General features: G+C 57.2%; 1 protein-coding gene across 4 annotated transcripts; it reads left to right on the top strand.

Annotated features, from left to right (window-relative positions):
• On the top strand, positions 1–27,928 carry Flnc (filamin C). 4 transcript variants are annotated; one of them, XM_047560834.1, is made up of 48 exons: positions 1–642; positions 4,911–5,159; positions 6,718–6,815; positions 6,966–7,116; positions 7,201–7,319; positions 7,523–7,600; positions 7,799–7,961; positions 8,093–8,293; positions 9,605–9,742; positions 10,124–10,250; positions 10,403–10,539; positions 10,768–10,961; positions 11,054–11,167; positions 11,804–11,947; positions 12,171–12,294; positions 12,409–12,569; positions 12,847–12,937; positions 13,031–13,200; positions 13,419–13,536; positions 13,630–13,892; positions 14,280–14,877; positions 15,455–15,628; positions 15,713–15,875; positions 16,116–16,276; positions 16,820–16,987; positions 17,069–17,192; positions 17,482–17,638; positions 17,715–17,904; positions 18,072–18,095; positions 18,201–18,448; positions 18,825–18,923; positions 19,233–19,332; positions 19,652–19,792; positions 20,080–20,208; positions 20,304–20,477; positions 21,044–21,205; positions 21,285–21,488; positions 21,914–22,066; positions 22,155–22,277; positions 22,413–22,655; positions 22,876–23,145; positions 23,251–23,388; positions 23,663–23,778; positions 24,936–25,068; positions 25,166–25,342; positions 25,537–25,755; positions 26,705–26,914; positions 27,042–27,928. In XM_047560834.1, the coding sequence occupies exons 1-48, from the start codon at positions 288–290 to the stop codon at positions 27,227–27,229; spliced, it is 8,181 nt and encodes a 2,726-aa protein (XP_047416790.1). In that variant the 5' UTR covers positions 1–287; the 3' UTR covers positions 27,230–27,928. The 4 variants fall into 4 exon arrangements, with proteins under 4 accessions (XP_047416790.1, XP_047416791.1, XP_047416792.1 ...); XM_047560835.1 differs by lacking the exon at positions 18,072–18,095; XM_047560836.1 differs by lacking the exon at positions 18,825–18,923 and having other exon boundaries at positions 2–642.
• Positions 27,929–27,938: the final 10 nt, after the last annotated feature.

The raw sequence follows: 27,938 nt of genomic DNA, 5'->3' as shown, positions 1-27,938 counted from the left end.
GCGGGCGCGGCGGGGGGGCAGCGGCCCAGGGGCTTCTTAAACCCCCCGGCCCGGCCCGGCCCGCATTTCCCGAGCACCCTCCGCCCCCGGAGGGAGAGAGAGAGCCAGAGCGGCCGAGGAGCCGAGGAGGCCCGCAGAGCCCGGTCAGCCAGAGCGCGAGAGAAGTTGAGAGCGCAGCGCAAACCAGCAAGTCCCGCGGTCGCGCCCCGACAGCGCCCGACAGCATCCGCCAGCACCCGCAGCCCGAGTCCCCAGCCCACACAGCCCCCGTCCCCGCCCGCGACAACATGATGAACAACAGTGGCTACTCGGACGCCGCCGGCCTCGGCCTGGGCGACGAGGCGGACGAGATGCCATCGACAGAGAAGGACCTAGCGGAGGACGCTCCGTGGAAGAAGATCCAGCAGAACACGTTTACGCGCTGGTGCAACGAGCACCTCAAGTGCGTGGGCAAGCGCCTAACCGACCTGCAACGCGACCTCAGTGACGGGCTGCGCCTCATCGCGCTGCTCGAGGTGCTCAGCCAGAAGCGCATGTACCGCAAGTTCCACCCGCGTCCCAACTTCCGCCAGATGAAGCTGGAGAACGTGTCTGTGGCCCTTGAGTTCCTGGAGCGCGAGCACATCAAGCTCGTGTCCATCGGTCAGTGCGGGCGAGGAGGGCATGGTCACAGAAGGGAAGAGGTGGTCCCATGTGGGTAGGGGACATAGGTGCGGGTTGGGCCCACCGGGATCTGAGAGAAGGAACAGGAATGGGGATGAGGGGAAGGGAGGATCTTGATCTGGTCTCTCCCCCAACCAGTGCAAGCCACCTGGGCACTACCTTGACACCCCTCTCAGGACAGTGGGCACCCCCTGGGCGGCTTGGGAAATTCAGAGTTTCCGTTTCTGAGCCCTGCAACTACAACCTCCCCATGAGCACTCCCACCAACCTGCCTCCTTGTCTGTCCCCTTTCCTTCCATTGAACAGACCTATGCATGCTTGAGAGGACAGGGCTAGTACCCACTACTGATTCTTGGGGGCATACCCCGGATCCCAAAAAGCAAATGGCTTCCCAGCCCCTCCACAAGGGAAGACCAGACTGAAGACAGGTCCTGCCCACCCCCCCGGGAAAGCTGGTGGCGTGTCAGCTACACTGAGACCCTCTCTAGGCATGTGCTCTGCAGCTGTGTACAGTCCCGGGATGGGGCAGGCAGGGCCCAGCCTCAGAAACCTAAAAAGGCACTAAGCTGTGGCAGGGAACCTTAACCCCTGCCTGCCCTCCTGCTTCAGCCTTCCCCCCAAGGGGCTCCTGCCTGTCCTTGCCCAGCTCCAACCCACCCCCTATGCTTGGGATTGGCTGCAGCTAACTGTCTGGGTTGTGGGGAGGGAGGGGAAGGCCTGCAGAGGGGAGGAAGTCATTGAGTGTAACCAGATTTGGAAGGTGTGTCAGTCCTGGGTGGGGGTGGGGAGGCATTCTAGCCCTGGGAGCTCAAAAGCCCAGGGTGGGCTTCCAGTGCCGAGAGGCTGCCTCTCCCCTCACAGCTTGTCCCTTCCTTGCAGGCTGGAGGCCAGGGACAGGGACAGACTCCCACCCCACCCCTGGTGAGCTCAGGAGAGCTCTATTGTGATTTTCACAAAGGGCCCCCTTGGAGGGTGCACCTTAGGCCCTTCAGGAGGGAAGTTGCACATGGGATCAGGTGCCCCCCCAGGTTGCCACGGTCTTGTCTAGATAACTGGCTGCCTGTACACCCCCATTCTCCCTCAGGGCCATCTCCAGTCCTCCTGAATTAGCAGCTGAGGTCAGTCTGGGGCCCTTTGCTCTGTCCAGTCTCCTCCCTAGGCTTTACCTCCTCTGTCCCAATACTGCCACCCTTTACCCCTCCTGCTGTGGCCTGGAAATAGCCCTGTCTCCGTGACACAGCAGATGTCTCTGAGCTTTCCAGAAGGACAAGCCTGAGGGCAAGGGGTGGGGGAGGGGACCCTGGTGTGTGTAGTGGGGCTGTAGGCTAGAAGAATTAGGGGGGTGGGTCAGAGATGAGCCAGCCCTGGGGTCATCATCACCCTCCGAGCTAGGATTTGAAAGGAAGGACTGACTGTCCCAGGTGGTTCTCCAGGGAAAAGACTTAAGGCCTCTGCCAAACATTATAGGAAACCACTCCGCCTCCCCTCCCTCCCAGCTGCGGGGGCAGCCGGCCCCTCTCCCGGCCTCATCCTTCCCCAGCACACCTCTCCCCTCCCCCATGGCGGTGCCTGGCTCCAGCCCCCTTGGCTCAGCTATGGAGGGGCCGGCTCTGAGTAGAGGGGAAGAAGCCAGTGCTAGTTTGGGGGCGGGAGGGAAGCTCCCTGGGTTCCTGCTGGGAGGAAGGGGAGCCATGCCCCGTTTGGGCCAAGTGGCTCACTCGCGCTGATGAGATAAGCTGTCAGCAATTCAGCTGTTGGGCCGGGTGAGGCTGTAGGGAGGGGCCGAGCGAGACACCAGCCCAGTTGACCCCAGGAGATGTAAAGGAACTGTCCGCAGTGGGAGAGGGGGGCATCCTGCTTCCTCTGGCTCCCCATTCCATTTAGTGGTGGGAAGGGACCATCTAGGGTGTTCTCCTGGGTGTTGTCTCAGGACTGAAACTGAGCATTTGGGTACATCAGGGGGTACAGGTCGCCCCCTTCTCTTCCTAGAAGGGAAGTCAGGTCCTGGAGTGGGAGCTGGAGCTGAGAAGTCCACCTGGAGGTGAGATGCTTGGCCAGGTTGAGGGGTCGGTGTGCCCTTCCTTCCCCAGCACCCCTGTGAAGGCCCCCCCCATAGCCCCTCCGAACAAAGAGGCCTATGAGGCAGCTCTGTCCCGCAGCTGTTCCCCAGTTGCTATTCCCTCTCCTGGAGCCAATAGCCGAAGGAGGGGCTGGTGGGGGCAGCAGCTGTCCCAGTACCTCCCTTGGCCCAACCCTCTCTCTTCTCCCTCCACCCCCCCACTGGAGGCAGGGGTGTCCAGGACTAGTTGTCTGGCTCCTCCCACCCCTTTGGGGGTATCCCCAGGCAGAGGGAATGGTGGCTTAGCGGGGTGCTGCACAGGAAGAAGCCTGGGTTGAATAGCTTCTTCCCCTCTGCCTGGCCTCAGAGAGGAAGGAGGGAGAGGAAGGTCATTGCTCCCAGGGTGGGACTCTGGGCCCTGCTGCTTCCCTCCTGCCCTAAGCCATGGACCACTTGCTGTCTGGCCCAGGGCCAGTTGCTAGGGAGAAACTCTCTCTCCAGCAAACATGAATGGCCCCCTCTCCACCCCTCCCACCCGCAACTGCAGCCTCAAGGCCTCCCTCCCAGGGTCTGGCTCCAGTTTGCAAGAAGCACGTCTGGGTGTGTGATCCCCTAGCTTCGTAGTCTGTCAGGGCCATGAGAGACTGAGGGCACGGGGGCGTCCAGACGATGTGAAAGTGTTGTGGGCCTGTGTGTTTGAAAGACTGAAAGCACCGGGAGGCCGGTAGTGAGTGTGTCATGGAACCCAAGAGCTGCCAAACCATTGTGCTGCAGGGAAGCCAGGAGAAGGGGGTGGGCTGGGGAGCTGCTGGGGAAGGAAGGATGAATCAGTGACAGGGTGGGGGAGCTGAGGGGCCAAGCTCCAGGGCCAGGGAGGCCAAGATTCCCCCTCCAGGGCCAGGTGGCATGGAGGGGGGATGCCAGGGGTTCCCCAGGCCCCTGTCTCCCAACACCCTCCTCCAAGATCTAGGAAAGGAGGAACCAGAAAAGATGTGTAAGGGGGAGCCTCCAGCCCCACCTTCTCTAATCAGGCAGCATCAATAAACAAGACTGTGTCTTCTACCCGCTCCCTGCCTCCTAAGAGCAGTGCTCAAGGAAGCTGATGGGTTTCAGACCTGCATTACCCTGTACAGATAAAATGGATTCCAAAATCTACACTCTAGCCCCCTCTCCTCCTGAACGTTTCCCTTTGACTATTAAAGGAGAGTTGGGTCTCTAAAATATTGGCAAACCAGCTTTGTTCCCAAGTATTCCTCAGAGAAGGTAGTTAGTAGCCTATGTCTGAGCCTAACACTTGAGCCCACATGAGTGACATTTCCCCTGGCACTTGTGAGATCCCACTGACCCCCAGCATTTTGCAACATAATTTCCAAGCCTTACTGAGCATGCACTATACCCTTTCCTCTTCCCAGAACCCCATTGTTCCAAAAACTCTATGACCTTTGGGGTAGAGTGTAGAAGGAATGGAAAGGATCCCATTCCTTTCTCATTTAATATTTCATTCAACCATTTTTGTTGAGACCCTCCTAAGTTCTAGGCCAGACCAATAAATTTGTATTTTTACTGCACAATTCCATTTATATACAATTCTAGAAAATATATACTAATCTATATAACAGAGAGTAGGTTGGTTGTTGCCTGGGAGGTTGGAACAAGGGCAGGAGGGAAGAAGGGATCACAAGGGGGTATGTGCAAGGAGATTTGGGCAGTGATGGCTGTGCCAGTTATTTCTGATTTGTGACAATAGCTTTGTGGGTGTATGCCTATTGTCAAGGCTTTTCAAATTGTAGTCATTTAATATATGCAGTGTTGTATGTCAGTTAGGTGGTTAAAAAACCAAAATGAAATAGTGTGTACTCCCAAGAGAACTGCAGTCCAATAGGACCAGATGCAGGATGTTTGCTTAGGCAGAAGGCAGACTCGAGTGTGGCATGGAGGTGGAAACACCTGCATAGGAGCAGAGATGTGCAGTCTGGTTCTGAAGGGGAGACCCAGAGAGGGCTCATCATCTGGGCCAGGCCTTGTTGGAGGGAATTTGGTAGGCAGAGAAAGGGGTGGGTTCCTGAGGAAGGAGCACAACCTTAGGATGCTGGCAGCTGCCTTGGGAGCTGGTTGGGCCCTTGAACCAAGGGTTGTGACAGTGGAGGGTAGGACCCTCCTGACTTGGCTTGTTCCCTCTGTTCTGCAGACAGCAAGGCTATTGTGGATGGGAACCTGAAGTTGATCCTGGGCCTGATCTGGACGCTGATCCTGCACTACTCCATCTCCATGCCCATGTGGGAGGATGAGGATGATGAGGATGCCCGCAAACAGACACCCAAGCAGCGTCTGCTCGGCTGGATCCAGAACAAGGTGCCCCAGCTGCCCATCACCAATTTTAACCGTGACTGGCAGGATGGCAAGGCCCTGGGTGCCCTTGTGGACAACTGTGCCCCTGGTGAGTAGGCAGTGTGCATACCGTGGAGCCCTTAGCCTAGAAGGACAGTGGGAATGAGCTGGGCATGCTGAGGCTTATGGTTGTCAGATGTACACCCCAGGACCTGGGGGATCAGGATCACCTAGGGGATTACTCCTCTAGTCGGGAATCACTGCTGGAGTTAGGTCCTGCCCCATGGGTGGGCTAGATTCTGCAGAAATAGGAAATGGTTTAAAACTCGATTTACATGTCAGGACAGCCAGGTCCAAAAAGGGTCAGTGACTTGTCCATGATCATACAGTGTATCTATGGCAGAAGTACCTGGACTCCCTGTTCCATAAGCTGCCTTCTCTGCCACATGGATGCCATTCCCACTGAACTGAGAGAAGGGAGATGGGAGTGGGGCTTGCAGCAAGAAGGCCCCCATTAGACCAGAGAAGCCTCTTCCTTGTGAGATCAATTTTGGAAAAAACAGTTGAAGCCCAGGATGGTGTGGGCTGAGGCAGCATGGTACTGTCCAGTGGCAGGTGACCTTCTACCTCTGAGGGTAGTCCCTGGCCTGGTCAGGTGGGAGAAGATCAGGGCCCTATGAAAATCAAGGTAGTATGAGCCAGAGCCCCACCCCATGACCGCTTCTTTCTGACCCTCATCACACAAGAGAGGTCTTCTTCTACCCTGGGTCTGCTGGCCCTGCCTAAGGAGCCACAATCCCTTGGGGAATCCTCCCCCACCCTGGGGTCAGCTGGGGAGCAGGGAGTGGGAGGCGGGGGTGCTGCCTGGGAAACATTCCCAGCTGCTGAGCCATTGCCCACACTGGTGTGGCTGCCAGCAGTGAGCTCAGCTGTTCCAGCAGGTCATGGATTCCAGCCTTTGAGCTGGCCCCCTTCCTGCCACTGCTCCTTGCCCCCCTCCAGCTTTGTCCTGGACCTAGCCACCCCCCAACCCTGCACCCCTGCATAGGGCGCTCTGAGGTGGCCTCAGCACTTTTTTTGACGGGAGACTGGGCTCTTGATGGCCATAAAGGAGACTTCATTTTCTTCCTACAAGCCTTTCAGTGCCTCAGTTTCCCCAAGCGGGCAGTTAGTAAGAGAGAGGGATTTTCACACTCTCAGGCTGGTGTGGGAAGCGTGCGAAGAGATGGAACTTCAGCGCAGCTTGAGGGGATAGATCAGAGGCACATATGGGACAGGGGGCTCACCTCCTTTACCCACCCCTGAGGAAACTGGAATGAGGCAAAAGGGTCCTGAGAAAGGGTCCTTCATGAGGGTTTGTGTTTAGGGTCTCTGCTGGGTCCTGGGCAGGCAGGAGGCTGGCTGGTAGGGCTGGTGCCAGGCTGCGTCAACCAGGGCAGAAAGGCCTCATTGTTGGTGCTAGCGAGGGCTGCCGTGCCTCTACAGTGATGGGCATCCCAGCTGATGAGTTGGGATGTCAGGGGCAACTGAACCTGGCTGGTCAGGGACCTAGAGCTGGCCAGAAGAGTTGTGAAGCCACAGCCTCTGAGGACCTTAGGTGAACACGTGCTCTGTGCTCTGGCTGGTTGGTTTCCCCCAACTGTTGTCTCCCTCCACCATCTCTCCAGGCCTCTGTCCTGACTGGGAAGCCTGGGACCCCAACCAGCCTGTGCAGAATGCTCGAGAAGCCATGCAGCAGGCAGACGACTGGCTCGGGGTGCCCCAGGTACACTGGCACATGGAGTGGGGTGGGACTTAGGGTCAAGAGGTCAGGGGTGGAGGTTGGGTCTGTAAGGATACCTGGCCAGGATGCAGGTAAGAACTGGGGCTGCTGGGTAAAGAGGGCCCCTGTAAACATTGTTCCTCTCTGTGGCAGGTGATTGCCCCTGAGGAGATCGTGGACCCCAACGTAGATGAGCATTCTGTCATGACCTACCTGTCCCAGTTCCCCAAGGCCAAACTCAAACCTGGTGCCCCTGTTCGCTCCAAGCAGCTGAACCCCAAGAAAGCCATTGCCTATGGGCCTGGTAAGTGCGGAGCCTTGAGAACCTCCCTGGGGAACCGGGCACAGTAGGATCCCCTGAGTAATCTGGGCTGTTTCTGCCCCTCAGGCATTGAGCCTCAGGGCAACACCGTGCTGCAGCCTGCCCACTTCACCGTGCAGACAGTGGACGCAGGCGTGGGTGAAGTGCTGGTCTACATTGAGGACCCGGAGGGCCACACGGAGGAGGTATGGAGAGGTGCTGGGGATGATGGGGTTGGACCCAGAAACCATGGGACAAGCAACTGGAATGGCCTAGAGCCACCCATTGTGCTTTGGAAGCTGGGGAAGGCATCATCATGGGGACTTCCTGGGGCTGGGGAGCCCTGGGCATCATGGGATCAGGTGAGGCTATAACCACGGTGGTTTTCAATCTTTTTCCTTCCTGATAGGCCAAGGTGGTTCCCAACAATGACAAAGACCGCACATATGCTGTCTCCTATGTGCCCAAGGTCGCTGGGTTGCACAAGGTATCTCCCAGTGTGCCCTCCTGCCCTCCCATCACTCTTCCTCATGGCTATGACTAAATGGACCCCCTCAGCCCTCACCCCACCCCTGCCCAGTGCACCAGCCATCCACCTCTTATCCTCCTTGGCTCTTTTCTGCCCCTCCAACCCCTCTCAGAATTGATCTGCCCTAGAAGCTAACCTTTGACCCCTCACCCCCAGGTGACTGTGCTCTTTGCTGGCCAGAACATTGAGCGTAGCCCCTTTGAGGTGAATGTGGGCATGGCCTTAGGGGATGCCAACAAGGTGTCAGCCCGGGGCCCTGGCCTGGAACCTGTGGGTAATGTGGCCAACAAACCCACCTACTTTGACATCTATACTGCGGGTAAGGGCACATTAGGCAGGCAGCCCTGATGGCATGTGGGTATGTGTATGAAGGGGGCCTGGGTGGTCTCGGAATGAGGATCAGCTGTGTGTGTCCAGAGAAGGCACTGATGGTGGTCTTTGTCACCACAGGGGCTGGCACTGGTGATGTTGCTGTGGTGATCGTGGACCCACAGGGTCGACAGGACACAGTAGAAGTGGCCTTGGAGGACAAGGGCGACAGCACATTCCGCTGCACTTACAGACCTGTGATGGAGGGGCCACATACTGTGCATGTGGCCTTCGCTGGTGCACCCATCACTCGCAGTCCCTTCCCTGTCCATGTGGCAGAAGGTAAGGCCCTTCACTGATCTCCACAATAACCCTCACCAAAGCCAGAATGCAGACTTGCCACTGAATTCCACTAGATTGGTGGAAAGTGAGGCACTTAATCCATAGGCTCAGGGCAGGTAGACAAGGGCTTGAGATAGGCAGAAGGAGCAGCTGGGGAGAGCTCTGGGTGACCTTACCTTTATCATTCCCCCAACCTGAGCATCCTGGTCAGGAGACCAGGGAAGGACACCAGAGCAGGTGGCCTGTGGAGCCATTGAGGGGCAGCAGCAGGACGACACATAGTTAGCCTCCACCCACTCTTTGGGCCCTTACTTGATGATCCCCACTTATTCTCTCCCTGCACTCAACACTCTGGCTGCCTCCTGTCCCCTCCATGCCCATTGAACACCAGATTAAGAGAATGGCACTATGTTAGTACTTGTCAGCAGAGGCTGGGCCCCGCGTGGCCATAACTGACTGGCCTCACCCATGCTGTGTGGCGTGGTCCACATGGTGTGGATTCATTTCCCTATTCTGTAGCATTCTATGACAGGCCACAGGTTCCATGCTACTGCCTGTGTTCCATGGAAGGTCTAGTTTCCCTGCCATTTGCCTGATGATTTCTATGATAAAATTTAGGCCATGGCATGTGTTTTGTGGCAGGCCCCAGGTTCTGTGCCATTGCCTATATCCTGTGGCATGCCCTGGGTGTTACCTACAGGCCTGGATTATATGTCACTGCCTATTTTGTGGTGCCGTGGGTTCCATGCTATTTTGTGTATTCTGTGTCAGACTGGGATTCCTTTCTCTTGCCAGTAAACGGTGGCAGTCTGGTTCCCATGCATTGTCCATGCTCCATGGCAGGTTTTACATCACATGGAACAGCTTTCATTCCATGGCATTGCTGGATATTTTGGGACATGATTTAGTTCCTGAGGTTGCTATGATGGTTCTGAGAAGGCCCAGATGGCTCTAGGTGGATGGCCTTGGGTGTGTGTAAAGGGCCCTTCCCTATCTTAGCCAACTCTCAACCGAGGCTCTACCATGCCTTCCTCCCAAGTGACACCAGCTCTGAGGACCCCACATAAAGGGTTTCTTGTAACCTTCCTGACCTGGGGCCCGCAGCCAGCCTGCTGCCCAGCCTGACTCCCAGCAACCCCAGTTGTGATGGAGACACAAGAGAGCACAGGGCAGGGTTACCTGAGGCCACATGGCCTATGTCTGTGAGGGGGTTCAGGAGGACTGTGCACAGTCAGGGGACAGTAACAAGGAACTAGACTCCATCCAGGGCCCCTTAGTATCTCCTGACCTCCCTTCTCTTCCTCTCCCCAGCCTGCAACCCCAATGCCTGCCGGGCCTCTGGACGAGGCCTACAGCCCAAAGGTGTGCGTGTTAAAGAGGTGGCTGACTTCAAGGTGTTCACCAAGGGTGCTGGCAGCGGGGAACTCAAGGTCACAGTCAAGGGGCCAAGTGAGTACCAGGGACCAGGGCTGGGGAACTGAGGGTGGAGGCTCAGGGAGGAAATATGGCCTGTAGTTCTGACAACCTGAGGGCAGTGACAGCCAGCACCACACACACACCCAGGAGAGGCTCCAAAGAGGTACCATGGGATCTCAGGTACATCATCTCCTCTCTACCTCCCAGTCTGCAACCTGGGACTAATTCTCCCTGCCACACGTGCTATACTGGGCTCTCATGCACAGGGACGACCTGTGATCCCGCCCTGAGTTTCAGCTCTGCCCACTAGCAGCACTGCCCTCAGGTTGGCCTGGGTACCAAGGGCTCTTTGAGGGGATTGAGAAACTGGGCCTCACAGATTGTTGATTGCACCCCTACCCCCATCTTCTTCAGAGGGCACAGAGGAGCCGGTGAAGGTGCGGGAGGCTGGGGATGGAGTGTTTGAGTGCGAGTACTACCCTGTGGTGCCTGGGAAGTACGTGGTGACCATCACTTGGGGTGGCTATGCCATTCCCCGCAGGTAAACACCATGGCCCCCCTATACCTCCCTGCATAGACCATCTTGGGGTAAAGGAAAGGAGGTGGGCTGCATGGGGATTTGAAGGAAGAGAGGAGGGGTGCGTTTGGCAGGTGTACTTCCTGGCATTGACACCAGCTCCCTCTTTCTCCCAGTCCTTTTGAAGTCCAGGTGAGCCCAGAAGCAGGAGCACAGAAGGTGCGGGCCTGGGGTCCTGGTTTGGAGACTGGCCAGGTGGGCAAGTCAGCTGACTTTGTGGTGGAGGCCATTGGCACAGAAGTGGGGACACTGGGTAAGTAAGTGACTGGTTGGCAGAAGGTAGGGATGCTGGGGAGGGGTGTGACATAGGGAGGTAAGGAAGGGATTGACTTGGGGACAGAGAAGGAATGCTGAGGAGCATCAGGATGTTCAGGGAGATGAGAGAGAAGGGTTTCTGGGGTGGGAGTTGGGGAAGGGGTGGGGTCCCTGCCTGAGAGTCCAAGCTGCCTTGTACCTTCTGACCCTCCCCACCTTGCTCCAGGTTTCTCCATTGAGGGGCCCTCACAGGCCAAGATCGAGTGTGATGATAAGGGAGATGGCTCCTGCGATGTGCGGTACTGGCCCACAGAGCCAGGGGAGTACGCTGTGCATGTCATCTGTGACGATGAGGACATCCGTGACTCGCCCTTCATTGCTCACATCCAGCCAGCCCCACCAGACTGCTTCCCAGACAAGGTGTGTCCCAGCTCCTGCACACCAGTTAGGACAGGGACGGGGTGCACTGGCCCTCCTCCTGTCCCCAACCCAGCCCTCCTCTCTTGCCCCAGGTGAAGGCCTTTGGGCCCGGCCTGGAGCCCACTGGCTGCATCGTGGACAAGCCCGCTGAGTTCACCATTGATGCTCGTGCAGCTGGCAAAGGAGACCTGAAGCTCTACGCCCAGGTAGGGCACTGCTCTGCCTCCCCTGCTCTCACTACCCCAGGCAGGGCCTCCCAAAAGCGGGTTATAAAGTCACAGAAAGTCAGGAGAACACAGTCGTGTGGGCCCATAAGGATATGGGCAATTTAAAACTTTTCTTACTGATGCTAATCTTAAAAACGTATTTTATAAAACTGCTCATTTTTATACTAAAAATCTGCAACTGAAAGATGATTTCGCCAACTAGAATGTTGGTTTCAAGTCAGTTTCTCAGACTGGTGTCCATTGACCCCTAGAGGTTAATGAGCATGTTCTTGAGGCTCCAGGGGGTCAGTTCTTCTTTACAAGGCTTGTTATTCAATTCTAGGAATATCAATTTAGTCCAGCCTTTCTCCAACTAACACATTTTAGAGACGAGGAAACCTAGGCTGGGGGAGCAGGCCACACAGATGGCCTCAAGCTGGTTTCCTGACTCCTAAGATGGGCCCTAGCCAACAGAGCACGTGGCACTGGGTCCATATGACATCAGTGGCTGGGGTGTGTGGGTGTTAGTAGATGGGAAAGAAGAGGTGCCAAGTCTGCCCGAGGCCAGCAGGGGGTGCACTGAAGTGCTCTGAGTTGGCCACGCCACTACAGACCTTGCTTGGGTGATGCCCACAGGATGCGGACGGCTGCCCCATCGACATCAAGGTGATCCCCAATGGCGACGGCACCTTCCGCTGCTCCTATGTGCCTACCAAGCCGATTAAACACACCATCATCATCTCCTGGGGAGGTGTCAACGTACCCAAGAGCCCCTTCAGGGTATGTCCTCCAAGTTTGCCTCCTGCCTGCCACTAGGGTCCTAGAAGGTGGCCAGGCCCATGCAGGAGACCTTGGCTATTCCTGGGCCTCTGCCATCCCTCCCACATCAAGGCTCCCATGAAGAGGCTAAGACTGTTCCAGCTGAGGCCGGAGAGGGTGGTGCAGGGAGAGGAATGGGCCTTGAGGGAGGGGCACTGAGCTGAGCTTTGACCCCTGCCCACAGGTTAACGTGGGAGAAGGCAGTCACCCTGAGCGGGTGAAGGTGTATGGCCCTGGTGTGGAGAAGACGGGCCTCAAGGCCAACGAGCCCACCTACTTCACAGTGGACTGCAGTGAGGCAGGGCAAGGTGTGTGCAGCCCAGGGGTGGGGTTCAGGAGGGAGCGTCTCCCCTGTGCACAGCTCCTGGGACTGTTGACTGTTGAGCCCCACTCACGGCCTCTGCCTGCCTGTCTTCCCTCAGGTGATGTGAGCATTGGCATCAAGTGTGCTCCTGGCGTGGTGGGCCCTGCAGAGGCTGACATTGACTTTGACATCATCAAGAATGACAATGACACCTTCACAGTCAAGTACACACCCCCGGGGGCCGGCCACTACACCATCATGGTGCTGTTTGCCAACCAGGTACCCCAGTCCGTGGTTACCAATAGTCATAAAGCCTGTACAGTGGAGGTCTATGGGGACAACTGGAAACCTGGTCTCAGGGATGGGGAGGCACAGTTACTCTGATGCTGCCAGAACCCTCCTATGTGAGAGCAGTGTGCCTCACAGAACACCAGAGGGCTTCTTCAGAGGCCACCCTTGTCCACATTGGGTCCCTGAGGCCTACTGACAGCATCTGGCCTGGCACAGAGGTATGGTCCGCAGGGTAAAGTCCTGATGAAGCCTTTTCCACATCCAGGAGATCCCTGCCAGCCCCTTCCACATCAAGGTGGACCCGTCCCATGATGCTAGCAAGGTTAAGGCTGAGGGCCCTGGGCTGAACCGCACAGGTAAGTGTTGGGCAGGTACTGGGGCTGGCGTGAGGTTGGGTTTGGGGTTAGTGGTTTCTAGGCCCTCACTTCCATCTCTGGATGGGCTCCCAGGTGTGGAAGTTGGGAAGCCCACTCACTTCACGGTGCTGACCAAGGGAGCTGGCAAGGCCAAGCTGGATGTGCACTTTGCTGGGGCAGCCAAGGGTGAGGCTGTGCGGGACTTTGAGATCATAGACAACCATGACTACTCCTACACTGTCAAGTATACCGCTGTCCAGCAGGTGTGTCCCACCCCTGCATGCCCTTGCCTGTCCTGCTGACTGGGGATTGGGTGTCCCTCCTCTAATCTCAGAGGACCAGTTCTGGGTCCTTGGCCTTTTCCTGCCTCCTGTCCTCTCTCTTGCTGGGTTCTATAAGTCTCGGGGTTCACATAGGCCAATGGGCTGTTGCCAGGTGGTATCTAAGCCACCAGGTTCTGACTTTCTATTGTACCTAATAGGGCAACATGGCAGTCACAGTGACCTATGGTGGGGACCCTGTCCCTAAAAGTCCCTTTGTGGTGAATGTGGCACCCCCACTGGACCTCAGCAAAGTCAAAGTTCAAGGCCTCAACAGCAGTAAGTGGGACAAGAACTTCCCTGGGAGTGAGGGATTTGGGGGTGGAATGGGTTGCAGTCTCTGCTTCACTGTGTCCCTTGCCCTCCATGCAGAGGTGGCTGTGGGGCAGGAACAGGCATTCTCTGTGAACACAAGAGGGGCTGGTGGTCAAGGCCAGCTGGATGTGCGGATGACCTCGCCCTCCCGACGACCTATCCCCTGCAAGCTGGAACCTGGGGGTGGAGCTGACACCCAGGCTGTGCGCTACATGCCCCCTGAAGAGGGGCCCTACAAAGTGGACATCACCTACGATGGCCACCCGGTGCCTGGAAGCCCCTTTGCTGTGGAAGGTGTGCTGCCCCCTGACCCCTCCAAGGTGAGGAGATAGGGGTTGGTGGGAGGCAGGAGTTGGGGGCATGTGGGGAAGATAGATGAGTCATAGGGATAGAGGCCAGAAGGACTTATGTACCTGGAGTGGGCACAGTCAAGGGCCAGGGCCAGGGTGATCCCTTGCCTCAGGACCTGTCTTGGAGACAGTTAGTAAGAGCCTGGCCTGGGAACCAGACCTGGGGTTGAATTCCAGGTCCACCAACTAGGACAAATGATTTCGTCTTGCTACCTCCTGTCCCCACCTGGAATTGTTCTAAGTAGTCACTACGGTAACTGCCACAGTGGAAGGTGCTCAACAAGGTGGGCAGCCATGGAGGTAGAGCAGCCTTGGAGAGGCCAGGGGTGGGGGATTCACCTGCCTCTCCTCCCCCAGGTCTGTGCTTATGGCCCTGGTCTCAAGGGCGGGCTGGTAGGCACCCCTGCACCATTCTCCATCGACACCAAGGGGGCCGGCACAGGCGGCCTGGGGCTGACCGTGGAGGGTCCCTGCGAGGCCAAGATCGAGTGCCAGGACAACGGTGATGGCTCATGTGCCGTCAGCTACCTGCCCACAGAGCCAGGCGAATACACCATCAACATCCTGTTTGCTGAAGCCCACATCCCAGGCTCGCCCTTCAAGGCCACCATCCAGCCTGTATTCGACCCAAGCAAGGTGCGGGCCAGCGGGCCAGGCCTGGAGCGCGGCAAGGCTGGCGAGGCAGCCACCTTCACTGTGGACTGCTCGGAGGCGGGTGAGGCTGAGCTGACCATCGAGATTCTGTCAGATGCAGGCGTCAAGGCTGAGGTGCTGATCCACAACAATGCCGATGGCACCTACCACATCACCTACAGCCCCGCCTTCCCTGGCACCTACACTATCACCATCAAATATGGAGGCCACCCCATCCCCAAATTCCCCACCCGTGTCCATGTGCAGCCAGCTGTTGACACCAGTGGCGTCAAGGTCTCTGGGCCCGGTGTGGAGCCACATGGTGAGTGCGAGGAAAAGCCCGCAGTGGGTCAAGGAGTGGGGTCATCAGCAGGTGGGAGAGAAGCCAAGCTGAGAGCTGAGGTGAAGGTGGCTCTCAATTCGTTAGGAGCTCAGAGAAGGAGCAAAGGGGACAATCAGGGCATGGAGATTGACCTCTGCTCTTGTCACATCTGCCCCTGCGCATTTTTCTGGGGAGATCCTTGCACTCACCAGCTCAAGGAATGCTTGATCCAAGAAAGTTAAGCACCCTGCTCAAGAGGGAGAGCTTCGGGGTAGATGATGGCAGTCAGGAGGTGGTGGTGCACTTGGGCTGCCCACAGGGGGCCAGACCCTGGGCTGCGCATGGGCCAGGCAGAGGCAGGTGAGATTCAGATTTGTCCTTCAGGGCAGGTGGAGCAACTAATATAGGTGGAGATTGTCGCCAAATGGTGAATGGAGTGGCATGGGGGCAGCATGGAGCTCACAGGGGTGGCAGAGGGTGAGCAGGTTGTACTTAGAGGAAGAGTGTGGAAGATGGAAGGTCAGGAGGGACTACATGAAGGCTGGCCCCACTCTAAATGTGCTTCTCTGGGACCCAGGTGTCCTGCGAGAAGTGACTACTGAGTTCACTGTGGATGCAAGATCCTTAACAGCCACAGGTGGCAACCATGTGACGGCTCGTGTGCTCAACCCCTCGGGCGCTAAGACTGACACCTACGTGACAGACAATGGGGATGGCACCTACAGAGTGCAGTACACGGCCTTTGAAGAGGGTGAGGGACTGGGGGCTGACCATGGTGTGCCCGGGGCAGGGGTGGTTGGGGCTGCGACCCTGACTGACTCTGGCCGGCTTCTAGGTGTACATTTGGTGGAGGTGCTGTATGATGATGTAGCTGTACCCAAGAGCCCCTTCCGAGTAGGCGTGACCGAGGGCTGTGACCCCACCCGTGTCCGAGCCTTTGGGCCAGGCCTGGAGGGTGGCTTGGTCAACAAGGCCAACCGCTTCACGGTGGAAACCAGGTATCCTTCCCTTTGCCTAACCAAGGGGGCTGTGGCCCCCTTGATCTGAACCATTTGTGCTTCCCAGTCTCTATCTGTGCCTCACCATACCCCATCCTCTCTGGGGTGACCTAGGAGCACACCTCCCCAGTATCCCCAGTCAGCCCTTGTAGCTCATCTCCCCTGAGCTACCCCTGTCCCCAGCCCCCTCCAGGCCTATTCACTGATTCTAGCAGAGCTGATACGGGTATCATCTTGCAGGGGAGCTGGCACTGGGGGCCTAGGCCTGGCCATCGAGGGCCCCTCAGAAGCTAAGATGTCCTGCAAGGACAACAAAGATGGTAGCTGCACCGTGGAGTACATCCCCTTCACCCCTGGAGACTATGACGTCAACATCACCTTTGGGGGGCGACCCATCCCAGGTGTGCAAAGAGGATGGGCACAGGCTCAGGGAAGGCAAGGGAGGACGTGATGTGTGCTCTGTGAGGGGGAAACTGGAGGAAAGTTGGGTGTGGATTTTTACAGAGGAGGCACCTCGAAGCATGTTGGAGCAAGAGCCCAGATTGCAGGAAGGCAGCCTGGGTGCTGAATCTGGCCAAGAGGCAGGGCAGTGGGTGCTGCACATGTGCTCCAGTTATTTCCCAGAGGCCTTTGCCTGGAGTGCCAGACCTTGGTTATGCAGGTCCACTTACTGGGCTCAGCCACTCAGTCCAGGCCCTGGTCACTGGCTCCACTGGCCACTTTCACCTTTCACCCTCTTGCTGTCTTACCCAACTTCAGTCTGCAACCTAGTTCATTTATTCTTGTTTATGGGTTTTTTTTGCAAGTTTCTAAGCATTTTCACCTGTGTGTCTGGCCTCCCTGTGGGCATCTCGCAGCAGGGGAGGCTGCCTCTTCCTTGATTCTGGGAATCTGGGAGACCCACCCAGGCAGGTAGGTAAAGACTAATGTCTACCTCCTCCTAGGGAGTCCCTTCCGGGTGCCAGTGAAGGATGTGGTCGATCCTGGGAAGGTGAAGTGCTCTGGGCCAGGACTGGGGGCCGGCGTCAGGGCCCGGGTACCCCAGACCTTCACAGTGGACTGCAGTCAAGCTGGGCGGGCCCCTCTGCAGGTGGCTGTGCTGGGCCCCACAGGTATACAATGTCTGGGCCAAGATGGGAGGGAAATAGGATGGGGTCCCAGGAGGCTCTTCTGACCCTACATCCCTTGCCCAGGTGTGGCTGAGCCTGTAGAAGTGCGTGACAATGGAGATGGCACCCATACTGTCCACTATACCCCTGCCACTGATGGGCCTTACACAGTAGCCGTCAAGTATGCTGACCAGGAGGTGCCACGCAGGTAAGGAACGGCCTTGGGCTCTCCATGCTGAGCTCTGAGTGCTTCTTCTGGGGCCACATCTGCAGGCCCAGTGCCAGGCTTTGGGGAGAACCTTTCATTCACCTGAGCCTCACTCAGTCTGGTTGCCCCATCCTGCTCTTGCCCAGAGTCCACTGCCCCAGAGGCAGCACAGCCCTGAGGACTTCGGTGCTGCCACTGGCATCAGTCATTCCTGCCATTTGTTGGGAGGACTCAATGCATAAGATGAGAAGGGACCCCAGCCAACTGTCTATCCTTTCTGTCCCTCAAGCCCTTTCAAGATCAAAGTGCTTCCAGCCCATGATGCCAGCAAGGTGCGGGCCAGTGGCCCTGGCCTCAATGCCTCCGGCATCCCTGCCAGCCTGCCTGTGGAGTTCACCATCGATGCTCGGGATGCTGGGGAGGGGCTGCTCACTGTGCAGATCTTGGTGAGTCCAGGGGCAGCTCATCTCTCCTGGTCAGGCTGTGGGCACAGGCAGGCATTGACTTCTGCTTCTCCTCCAGGACCCTGAGGGTAAGCCCAAAAAGGCCAATATCCGAGACAACGGGGATGGCACATACACTGTGTCCTACCTGCCAGACATGAGCGGCCGATATACCATCACCATCAAGTATGGCGGCGATGAGATTCCCTACTCACCCTTCCGCATCCACGCTCTGCCCACTGGGGACGCCAGCAAGTGCCTCGTTACAGGTGGGCCCCCACTCCACATCCCTGCCCTTCTCACCATCCAACCTCCTCAAAGCACATCCAGATCTGCAGCCCAGTCCCCATGGTCAAAGATCCTGTCCCCCCAGCCCTCTCCCACCCCCAGTTCCCTACTGAGTGCCACAGGGCCTAACACTTGGCTCTCTTTCCAGTGTCCATTGGAGGCCATGGCCTGGGTGAGTGCCTTCCTCTTCTGCTAGGGGCTGGGGGGATCTGGGAAGGGAGAGGACTGGGCACAGCCCCCACAGTTCCTGACCTGACCTGGCTTTTCCATGTGGCAGGTGCCTGCCTGGGTCCCCGAATCCAGATTGGAGAGGAGACGGTGATCACAGTGGATGCTAAGGCAGCAGGCAAGGGGAAGGTGACCTGCACGGTGTCCACGCCTGATGGGGCAGAGCTTGATGTGGACGTGGTTGAGAACCACGATGGCACCTTCGACATCTACTACACAGCGCCCGAGCCGGGCAAGTACGTCATCACCATCCGCTTTGGAGGAGAGCACATCCCCAACAGCCCCTTCCACGTTCTGGTAAGCTCCACAGCCACGGCAGGGCTAGACAGCTGCTGTGCGGGGGCGGGCAGCCCACACCCTCTTAGTGGCAGTAAGGGATCCCAGAAGCTGTCCCTGATGAATCCTAGGGCTGATGGGCTCCAGAATCAAGCCATTGCTATTCCCACGGTCTCCCAAAGTGGGAGGGAGCACAGCACTACCTCGGGCTCCAGGGGCATCAGCCTTCTCTGGAGAAACTCTGTGTTCCTCTCTGACCCTCAGGCCACCTCGGTGGATGACAAGGGTAGAACACCCAGGACGTCCCCCTAGGGCTTCAGGTCCATGGGCAATTCTCTTAGTCAGCTCTGGTCCTATGGGCTCACCACATCCTGTGCCCCATGCCTTGCCTCCCCAGGCGTGTGACCCCTTGCCTCATGTGGAGGAGCCCTCTGAAGTGCCACAGCTGCACCAGCCCTACGTCCCGCCCCGGCCCGGCACCTGCCCCACACACTGGGTACTGCCGCCTCCCGTGGCGGGCCTCACCCTGCTCCTCCGCACTTCCTTTAATTCTTCTTCCGTTCTTCTGCAGCCAGGGCTGGGGCATGATTGGGGGCCTCTTGGAATGCAGGCGGGCATTAGGCTGGGCAGGTGGAGCCCCACAAGGGCATGGCACTCTTTCCTTACAGCTGGCACATTTTCCTCTCACTCAGGTCTTATCATTAACCATCTTGTTCTTTCCTTGCTCTGTCCAATGGTAGTCATGTGGCAGGCCACACTCCCAGGCCTTTCCCAGCCACTGACTGTCCTCTCTCATCTGCCACAGGCCACAGAGGAGCCAGTGGTGCCCGTGGAGCCATTGGAGTCCATGTTGAGGCCCTTTAACCTGGTCATCCCCTTCACCGTGCAGAAAGGGGAGCTCACAGGTATCTTTCTGAGGCCCCCAGGATGAGGGCTCAGAGGGCAGAGACAACCCTCCTCCAGACATACCCCCTTGTCTTAAAGATGAAAATTGGGTCCAGAGAAGGGAAGTGAATGCCTCAAGGTCACACAGCCAGTTGGCAGAGCTAGAATTTAGCCTCAAGGCATCTATCTCCTGGTTCAGGGTTCATCCGCTACTCCAGGCTGTGTCTGGGTGACTGACTTCTGGAGTGAAAACAGAGCCATACAGGAGTAGGGCCTGGGACAACAGGGACTTGTAGTGGGAGAAACCAGGGTCCCCATGTAACAGTGTCTGGCCTGCAGGGGAGGTGCGGATGCCCTCCGGGAAGACCGCGAGACCCAACATCACAGACAACAAGGACGGCACCATCACAGTGAGGTATGCGCCCACTGAGAAGGGACTGCACCAGATGGGAATCAAGTATGACGGCAACCACATCCCCGGTGAGTTGGGGTCGGCTGTGCTGTGCGCGGACAAGAGAAGCTGGCATCCATGTCCGTCTTGCCTTCCTTCTTGAATAAATATTTATTGAGACTCTGCCACGTGCAGTTGCACGTGAGGCTCTGAGGAATCTTCCATTCCTGGTGGGTGGTAGGCTTCCATGAGCCAGGTTCCTATGGCAGAGATGTGGGGCCCAGCAGGGAGGCTGCTGGAAGGTGTGGTGGCCAAGGGGGGCACAAGCTGCCTCTGTCTCTGTGCTGACACGGCCTCTGTCTCCGTCTCCCCCTAGGGAGCCCCCTGCAGTTCTATGTGGACGCCATCAACAGCCGCCACGTCAGTGCCTATGGGCCAGGCTTGAGCCATGGCGTGGTCAACAAGCCAGCCACTTTCACCATTGTCACCAAGGATGCAGGAGAAGGTGAGGAGAGCAGCAGGCAAGGGACATGGGTGGGGGCTGGCCAGGTGCAGAGGCAAGGGCAGGACCTCTGATCTCAGTCCCACCACCACCTACAGGAGGTCTGTCACTGGCTGTGGAGGGCCCATCAAAGGCAGAGATCACCTGCAAGGACAATAAGGATGGCACCTGCACAGTGTCCTACCTGCCCACGGCGCCTGGGGACTACAGCATCATTGTGCGCTTTGATGACAAGCACATCCCAGGGAGCCCCTTCACAGCCAAGATCACAGGTGGGGTGGACACTGGGGACACAGCCTACCACACACATAGCATGCAGTGTATGTGCAAGCCCAGCCTGTCCCAGGGCATTTGAGCCCAGGTTCCCACCAAGGTGGAGGAGGGCATTTTTGGATAAATGGAGGAATACTATTCTGTGCAGCAGTCAAGAAACTTTCAGCCTCCCCATGCTTTGAAAGACTTTTATTTTGTTTATCAAGTTTCTCTTAAGAAGCTGGGGTATTGACATTTCTTTTGATAGGTGAGGAAACTTGTCCCAAAGAAGCTAAGCACTTTGATCAGAGACAGAGAGCAAGGAAGGGGTCTCTGTGGTCTTGTTTCCAATGCACTCCCTGATTGAATACACAAAGGTCCATTTAGGGATTAGCCCCTGCAGGAATGAGGCAACCACAGGGAACCGGGGTGCAGGGCCCTTCTGTGGTGTTGGCAGCTAATGTGAATGCCTTACTCTCCGGGCCTTGGGCCTCTGAGTGGTTCCTGGGTCTCTGCTGAGCCCAGCAGTGTCTGTCCATGGGGGTTCCTGAGTCCTGCAAGGCCCTATGCTCCATCTGCCCCACAGGTGATGACTCCATGAGGACTTCACAGCTGAATGTTGGCACCTCCACGGATGTGTCACTGAAGATCACAGAGAGTGACCTGAGCCAGCTGACTGCCAGCATCCGTGCCCCATCGGGTAATGAGGAGCCCTGCCTGCTGAAGCGCCTGCCCAACCGGCATATCGGTGAGTGTGGGTTCTTGACGGCACCTTAGGGGGAGGGGGCCCAGAGGGAGGCTCTGCCTAACACACCTCCTCTCCACAGGAATCTCCTTCACCCCCAAAGAGGTTGGGGAGCATGTGGTGAGCGTGCGCAAGAGTGGCAAGCATGTCACCAACAGCCCCTTCAAGATCCTGGTGGGGCCATCTGAAATCGGGGATGCCAGCAAGGTTCGGGTCTGGGGCAAGGGCCTTTCAGAAGGACACACCTTCCAGGTGGCAGAGTTCATCGTGGACACTCGTAATGCAGGTACTTCTTGCCACAGAGACCCCCATTCCAGCTGAACCCTCCAGAGGGTACTTGTCCTTCTTTCTGTCCAGCATCCCCTTGGCCATACCCTCCTCACTGAACTTCATGGCCCAGTCTCTGTTGGGATTCAAAGTCTGAGGCCCATTTGGGGGAAAGTAAATATCTCCTGTCAGTTTTTTCACTTTTAAGAGAAAGCTCAACCATCCCGAGTTTGTCCCTCAATCACTGGAATCCAAGGGAATTTTCTAGACTGCCTATCCTGGGGCTGTTGGGAACCGTGCCTGGCTCAGCCCTCTCCTTCCAGGGCACCATTTTCCTTGGAGCTTACTGTAGGAGCTGGCCTTTCCTTCTGCAGCTTGGGGCAGGGAGAGCAGTTGTGGTGTGGCTGGCGTAGGGCTGAGGCAGACACCTCATTTTCCCCCCAGGTTATGGGGGTCTGGGGCTGAGCATCGAAGGCCCTAGCAAGGTGGACATCAACTGTGAGGACATGGAGGATGGCACATGCAAAGTCACCTACTGCCCCACGGAGCCCGGCACCTACATCATTAACATCAAGTTTGCTGACAAGCACGTCCCAGGTGAGGCTCTGGCCAGGGCTGGGCACGGACAGGCCAGGAGGCGGGGAGGTGGGTGGTCTGTGCATCTGACCCACCCTTCACCCCACAGGAAGCCCCTTCACTGTGAAGGTGACTGGCGAGGGCCGCATGAAGGAAAGCATCACCCGGCGTAGACAGGCACCTTCCATTGCCACCATCGGCAGTACCTGTGACCTCAACCTCAAGATCCCTGGTAGAGCTGGGAAGAGCCGGGTGGGCAGGGCAGTGGGGAGAGGGTCAGCTGGGCCCAGAGCTGTGCTCAGGGGCCCCTTCCTGCTTGCCCACTCTTCACCTCTTGCACTCACCCTGGCTCCCTGGTGTCCCGCAGGAAACTGGTTCCAGATGGTGTCTGCCCAGGAGCGCCTGACTCGCACCTTCACACGCAGCAGCCACACGTACACCCGCACAGAGCGGACAGAGATCAGCAAGACTCGGGGTGGGGAGACCAAGCGCGAGGTGCGGGTGGAGGAGTCCACTCAGGTCGGTGGGGACCCGTTCCCTGCTGTCTTCGGAGACTTCCTGGGCCGGGAACGCCTGGGCTCCTTCGGCAGCATCACCCGGCAGCAGGAGGGTAAGCAGAGAGTACTGGGCTGGGTCAAGGTGCCCACAGGGTGGCTGGGGCCTTCTGTCCCCTGAGACAGAAGGGGAGGGTGAGGCCAGCCAGGTCCTGACCCTGGCAGACTCATCTTAGACATCCAGGGCTGGTCTGAGCAGAGGAGGGACTTTCACTGAGAGGGGAGGGGAGGGAACAGCAGCGCCTTGCTACGTGATATCCCCCCACCACCCTGCAGGTGAGGCCAGCTCTCAGGACATGACCGCACAGGTGACCAGCCCATCAGGCAAGACGGAAGCTGCAGAGATCGTTGAAGGGGAGGACAGTGCGTACAGCGTGCGCTTTGTGCCCCAGGAGATGGGGCCTCATACGGTCGCTGTCAAGTACCGTGGCCAGCATGTGCCCGGTAGCCCCTTTCAGTTCACTGTGGGGCCACTGGGTGAAGGTGGTGCCCACAAGGTGCGCGCTGGAGGCACAGGGCTGGAGCGAGGTGTGGCCGGTGTGCCAGGTGAGGGACAGGGGCCCAGGTGGGTGGTTGGGGGCAGAGCAGCTGAGCCAGTGTGAAGGGTAACGGTGCTTAAGTACCACCCTTGCTCTGCTTCCCTGAATGCAGCCGAGTTCAGCATCTGGACCCGAGAAGCAGGCGCGGGGGGCCTGTCTATTGCTGTGGAGGGTCCCAGCAAGGCAGAGATTGCATTTGAGGACCGCAAAGATGGCTCCTGCGGGGTCTCCTATGTCGTCCAGGAACCAGGTAGCCATCCATGCTGGGGTGGGGGCTGAGCCAGCCTGACCTTCCAGACTGGGTTTCTGCTCACTGACCAGAAAGAAAATGCCTGGGGCTGCAGCCCACCCCTTACTTGCCCCTGCTCTTTCCCTGCCTGGTCGTCTTCCACCCACCCCTGGGAATGTGTCCGAAGAGCTGGGCCCCAACCTAAGGACTCTGTCCTGGGATGTTGCTGGGGTGGGTGGTTCGATCCCTGCTGTCGAAGTTTTTGGGGCCTGTGCTGACTGGCCTCCCTCCCCAGGTGACTATGAGGTTTCCATCAAGTTCAATGATGAGCACATCCCAGACAGCCCCTTTGTGGTGCCTGTGGCCTCCCTCTCAGATGATGCCCGCCGTCTCACAGTTACCAGCCTCCAGGTGTGTGCCAGGGGTGGGGTCCCTCTGCTACCTGAGAGATGGGCAGGAGTCTGCATGGCCAGGGACTCAGTGACCTTGGAAGAGCTGGCCAGCAGAAGTCCCCTCTCTCCACTGTACAGCACAGGGCGGGGCCCTTGAAGGACAGTGTCTGGGTCCCTATTGGTGTGCCCTTACTGTGTCACTTCGTGCCTTATTTCTCCCTGTGGTAGTTTTGTCTCCCTGTGGTACTACCACCTGAAATTTCTTGTTCCACTTTTTTTTTTTAATGTTATAAACTAATGACTTCTTGAGAATAAAAATATACAGTAGATCTGGGGAAGTAGCTCAGGGTAGTGCTTGCCTAGCATGTAGCATGGGTTCAATACCAGCAAAAAACAAATATATATATAAAATCAATACAAAATCAGAGCAAGCGGGTTGCAGAGAGGGCTGAGGACTCCTAGGCAAATGCATGTGGCCTCAGGGCCTAAGATACAGCCTCTCCTGGCTGCTGGGAACCCGGGTTGCTTTGTCCTGCTGTGATCTACAGAGAACCCAACTTCCTTCACTTCTATCATGTGGGAATATGTGCCAGGAGGCCCTTATCAAGTGTACAGGGACACACAGGCAGCTCACTGAGTAAGGGGCAGGGAGAAGGCTGAGCCTCCACGCCTCTCCAGCTGTCCCGCAGGGACGTCCTGTCAGCCCACAGAAGCCCTCATGTATCTCCCCGACCCTAGAACCAGGCTCCATCTCCAGCCCAGTTTCCCCTCCCCGAGTCCTCCATTGCTCCCTCAAGTCCTCCTTCTTGGCCCACCTGTTCCCAGAAGCGCCCCCAGGCTGGCCCAGGCACATTTAACTTTCCACATCTGAGCTCCAGGGTGCCTGCAGCCTACGCAGCACTGTCAAACACTTTCTTCTCTGCCACCAGCCTGATTTATAGTATCGGGCCTCTGCTTCCTCATCCAGGACAGAGACACATCATCCCTTAGCCACTAATGTACCCAGCGTGGCTAGAATGGTGCCCACCGCATGGCAGCTGGATGCAGAGAGTTAGGGACCAGCCCCTGCCTCCTCCGTCCCTTCCTGCCAGTTGGCCTGGCAGGAGGGGACAGCCTGCCGAGAGGACCAGTCCAGCCCCATTCTCCCAGAACTGAGTGTCCCTGTGGCCTTTGCAGGAAACTGGACTCAAGGTGAACCAGCCCGCGTCATTCGCAGTGCAGCTGAACGGTGCACGGGGCGTGATCGATGCTAGGGTGCACACGCCCTCGGGTGCTGTGGAGGAGTGCTATGTCTCTGAGCTGGATAGTGGTGAGCTGGCCCTGCCCGTGACCCCCTGCCAGGCCAGGCCCTCCTGGGAAGGGGTTGGGAAGGAGGGAGGCTCATCCATCAACCTTCTGCCCCACAGATAAGCATACCATCCACTTCATCCCCCATGAGAATGGCATCCACTCCATCGATGTCAAGTTTAATGGTGCCCACATTCCTGGAAGCCCCTTCAAGATCCGCGTTGGGGAGCAGAGCCAGGCTGGGGACCCAGGCTTGGTGTCAGCCTATGGTCCTGGGCTTGAGGGAGGCACTACTGGTGAGTGCCTGGAGCTGGGGAACAGGGGTGTATTGGGGGTACTCACACACTCATCAGTACTGTCTTGCCATAGAGGCAGGGGCAATGCTCACTGCGCCCCCAAATCCTCACTGTGGGGGCCTGGGACCTGGGGTCAAGTCTGCTTTGAACTGTTATCCCTTCCTGCCTAAGACCTTGCTCCCTCTGGTCCCCAGGTGTGTCATCAGAGTTCATTGTGAATACCCTGAATGCGGGTTCAGGGGCCTTGTCCGTCACCATTGATGGCCCCTCCAAGGTGCAGTTAGACTGTCGGGAATGTCCTGAGGGCCATGTGGTCACTTACACTCCCATGGCTCCTGGCAACTACCTCATTGCCATCAAGTATGGTGGCCCCCAGCACATCGTGGGCAGCCCCTTCAAAGCCAAGGTGACAGGTGAGTGCCCTGGGTATAGGAGGTCCACACAGGCCAACCCAGTCTGGTCAGCTCCAGTGGCCATTCACATCTGGTCATAGTCTGTCCCCAAACATCATGGGCAATTTATCAGGACTGGAGGTGGGCCTGGATTATACAGCATTCCATTCTGTGGAGTTGTACATAATCCTTAAAACTTCAATTCTTCTTCATTGTGATTAGTCTTTTATCTGCAATAGCTCCCCAAGCTTTAGCTTAGCTTTCTCCCTCTTGACTTCCCTTATTTCTTGCTGCTAGTAAGTTTAGCCAACTTCCCTATCTGAAGCTGTTTAAAGGGCTTGTTGGGGGCTGGGGATATGGTTCAGTTGGTAGAGTGCTTGCCTGCATGCACAAGGCCCTGGGTTCAAACCCCAGCACCACAATCAATCAATCAATCAATCAATAAAATAAAGGACTGTTGGACTTTTTTTTGTTTGTTTTGGTGCTGGAAATTGAACCCAGGGACACTTAACCACTGAGCAGAATCCCCAGCCCTTTTAATTTTTTATATTGAGAGAATCTTGCTAAGGTGCTTAGGGCCTTGCTAAGTTGCTGAGGCTGGCTTTGAATTTGGGATCCTCCAGCCTCAGCCTCCTAAGTTGCTGGGATCACAGGTGTGTGCCACCATGGCTGACTGGACATAGTTCCTTTTAACAATAAAAGTCTTATTACTCTGTGAGTTAACTTGGTTTCCAGACCAAGGCTAGGAAGGTGAGAGATGGACCTGTCTGAGGCTGAGGCCTAGAGGGAAGCAGGAATTAGAGCTGGTAGCATGGGAACTTAACTTGGAATGGGGCTGTGCTCTTCAAATGCCATTGGACAGGAGGTGGGCCACATGATACAGGCCCAGAAGGTTGTCAGTGCTAGCTGAGGGCTCACAACCTAGGGACCCCTTCTGACCAGGTTCATGGCCACCCACTCTGCTCCTTAGGTCCCCGGCTGTCTGGAGGCCACAGCCTTCATGAAACATCCACAGTTCTGGTGGAGACTGTGACCAAGTCATCTTCAAGTCGTGGCTCCAGCTATAGTTCCATCCCCAAGTTTGCCTCAGATGCCAGCAAAGTGGTGACACGGGGCCCGGGGCTGTCCCAGGCCTTTGTGGGCCAGAAGAACTCCTTCACAGTGGACTGCAGCAAAGCAGGCAGGCTCCAGCAGGCTGCCCTCAGGGCGGGCTTGCCTGGGCGTGTGGGGTGGGAGCAAGGAGTCCTGGGAGAGAGGGCTGTGGCCTGGGGGCCCTGGTGCGAGTCCTCCCTCTCTGCCTCCTCCAGGCACCAACATGATGATGGTGGGTGTACATGGACCCAAGACCCCCTGCGAGGAGGTGTATGTGAAGCACATGGGGAACCGAGTGTACAACGTCACCTACACTGTCAAGGAGAAAGGGGACTACATCCTCATTGTCAAGTGGGGCGACGAAAGTGTCCCTGGAAGCCCCTTCAAAGTCAATGTGCCCTGAATCCCAGAAGTGCCTCCCCCAGCCTCGGCCCCCACCTCTGGCCAAACACACTCACACACACACACACACACAGATGTGCCACACCCAGATGCACACGCGCAGAGTCAGACACTGCAAACACCTGTCTTGGGTGTGATGTGAATGGCACAGCCTCCCACCCCACTGTGCCCTTGCGGGGTGGAGGACCTTGCCTGTCTTGGGGCAGTGTCCCTCCCTCGAATGTGGTTCAGCGGCAGACTGGAAGCCCTGAGTTTCCTGGTGGGCCAAGACCAGGGGGAACACTGTGTCAGGGGTGTCTTTGTGTGAGAGGTCACCCTCAATCCACACTGCCAGCCAGGCGTCCTAGCCCCTGAGGACTGCGTCTGGCCCCTCTGGTGGCCACAACCCCAGAGTGTTAAGGACTTGGAAAAGAAAGCACAATCAGAGAAGAAAACAGACCCTGAACAAGTGGCACATTGGACTGGCTTCAAGCAATATGTACTTCGCCCAAGCCAGGCTTCCTGGGAAACTGATTTCTCTCTCTGTCTCTCTCTCTCTTTTTTTTTTTTTACGGTTGCACAGCTCTGCCCCATGGGGGCCTTTTTTACCCATTGCGAGGCCCAGCTTTCTGGGGGGACTTTTGCACATATCATGTGGCCCAGCTGGGAGCCACTTAGGTGGAAAACTCCAAATAAAGCGCGGCTGTCGCAGAGGCTCGGCTATTCCTTGT

This window comes from Sciurus carolinensis, chromosome 8 (assembly GCF_902686445.1).
Source record: "Sciurus carolinensis chromosome 8, mSciCar1.2, whole genome shotgun sequence".
NCBI classification, from domain to species: domain Eukaryota; kingdom Metazoa; phylum Chordata; class Mammalia; order Rodentia; family Sciuridae; genus Sciurus; species Sciurus carolinensis.
This window is presented reverse-complemented; position numbering and strand designations above follow the sequence as displayed.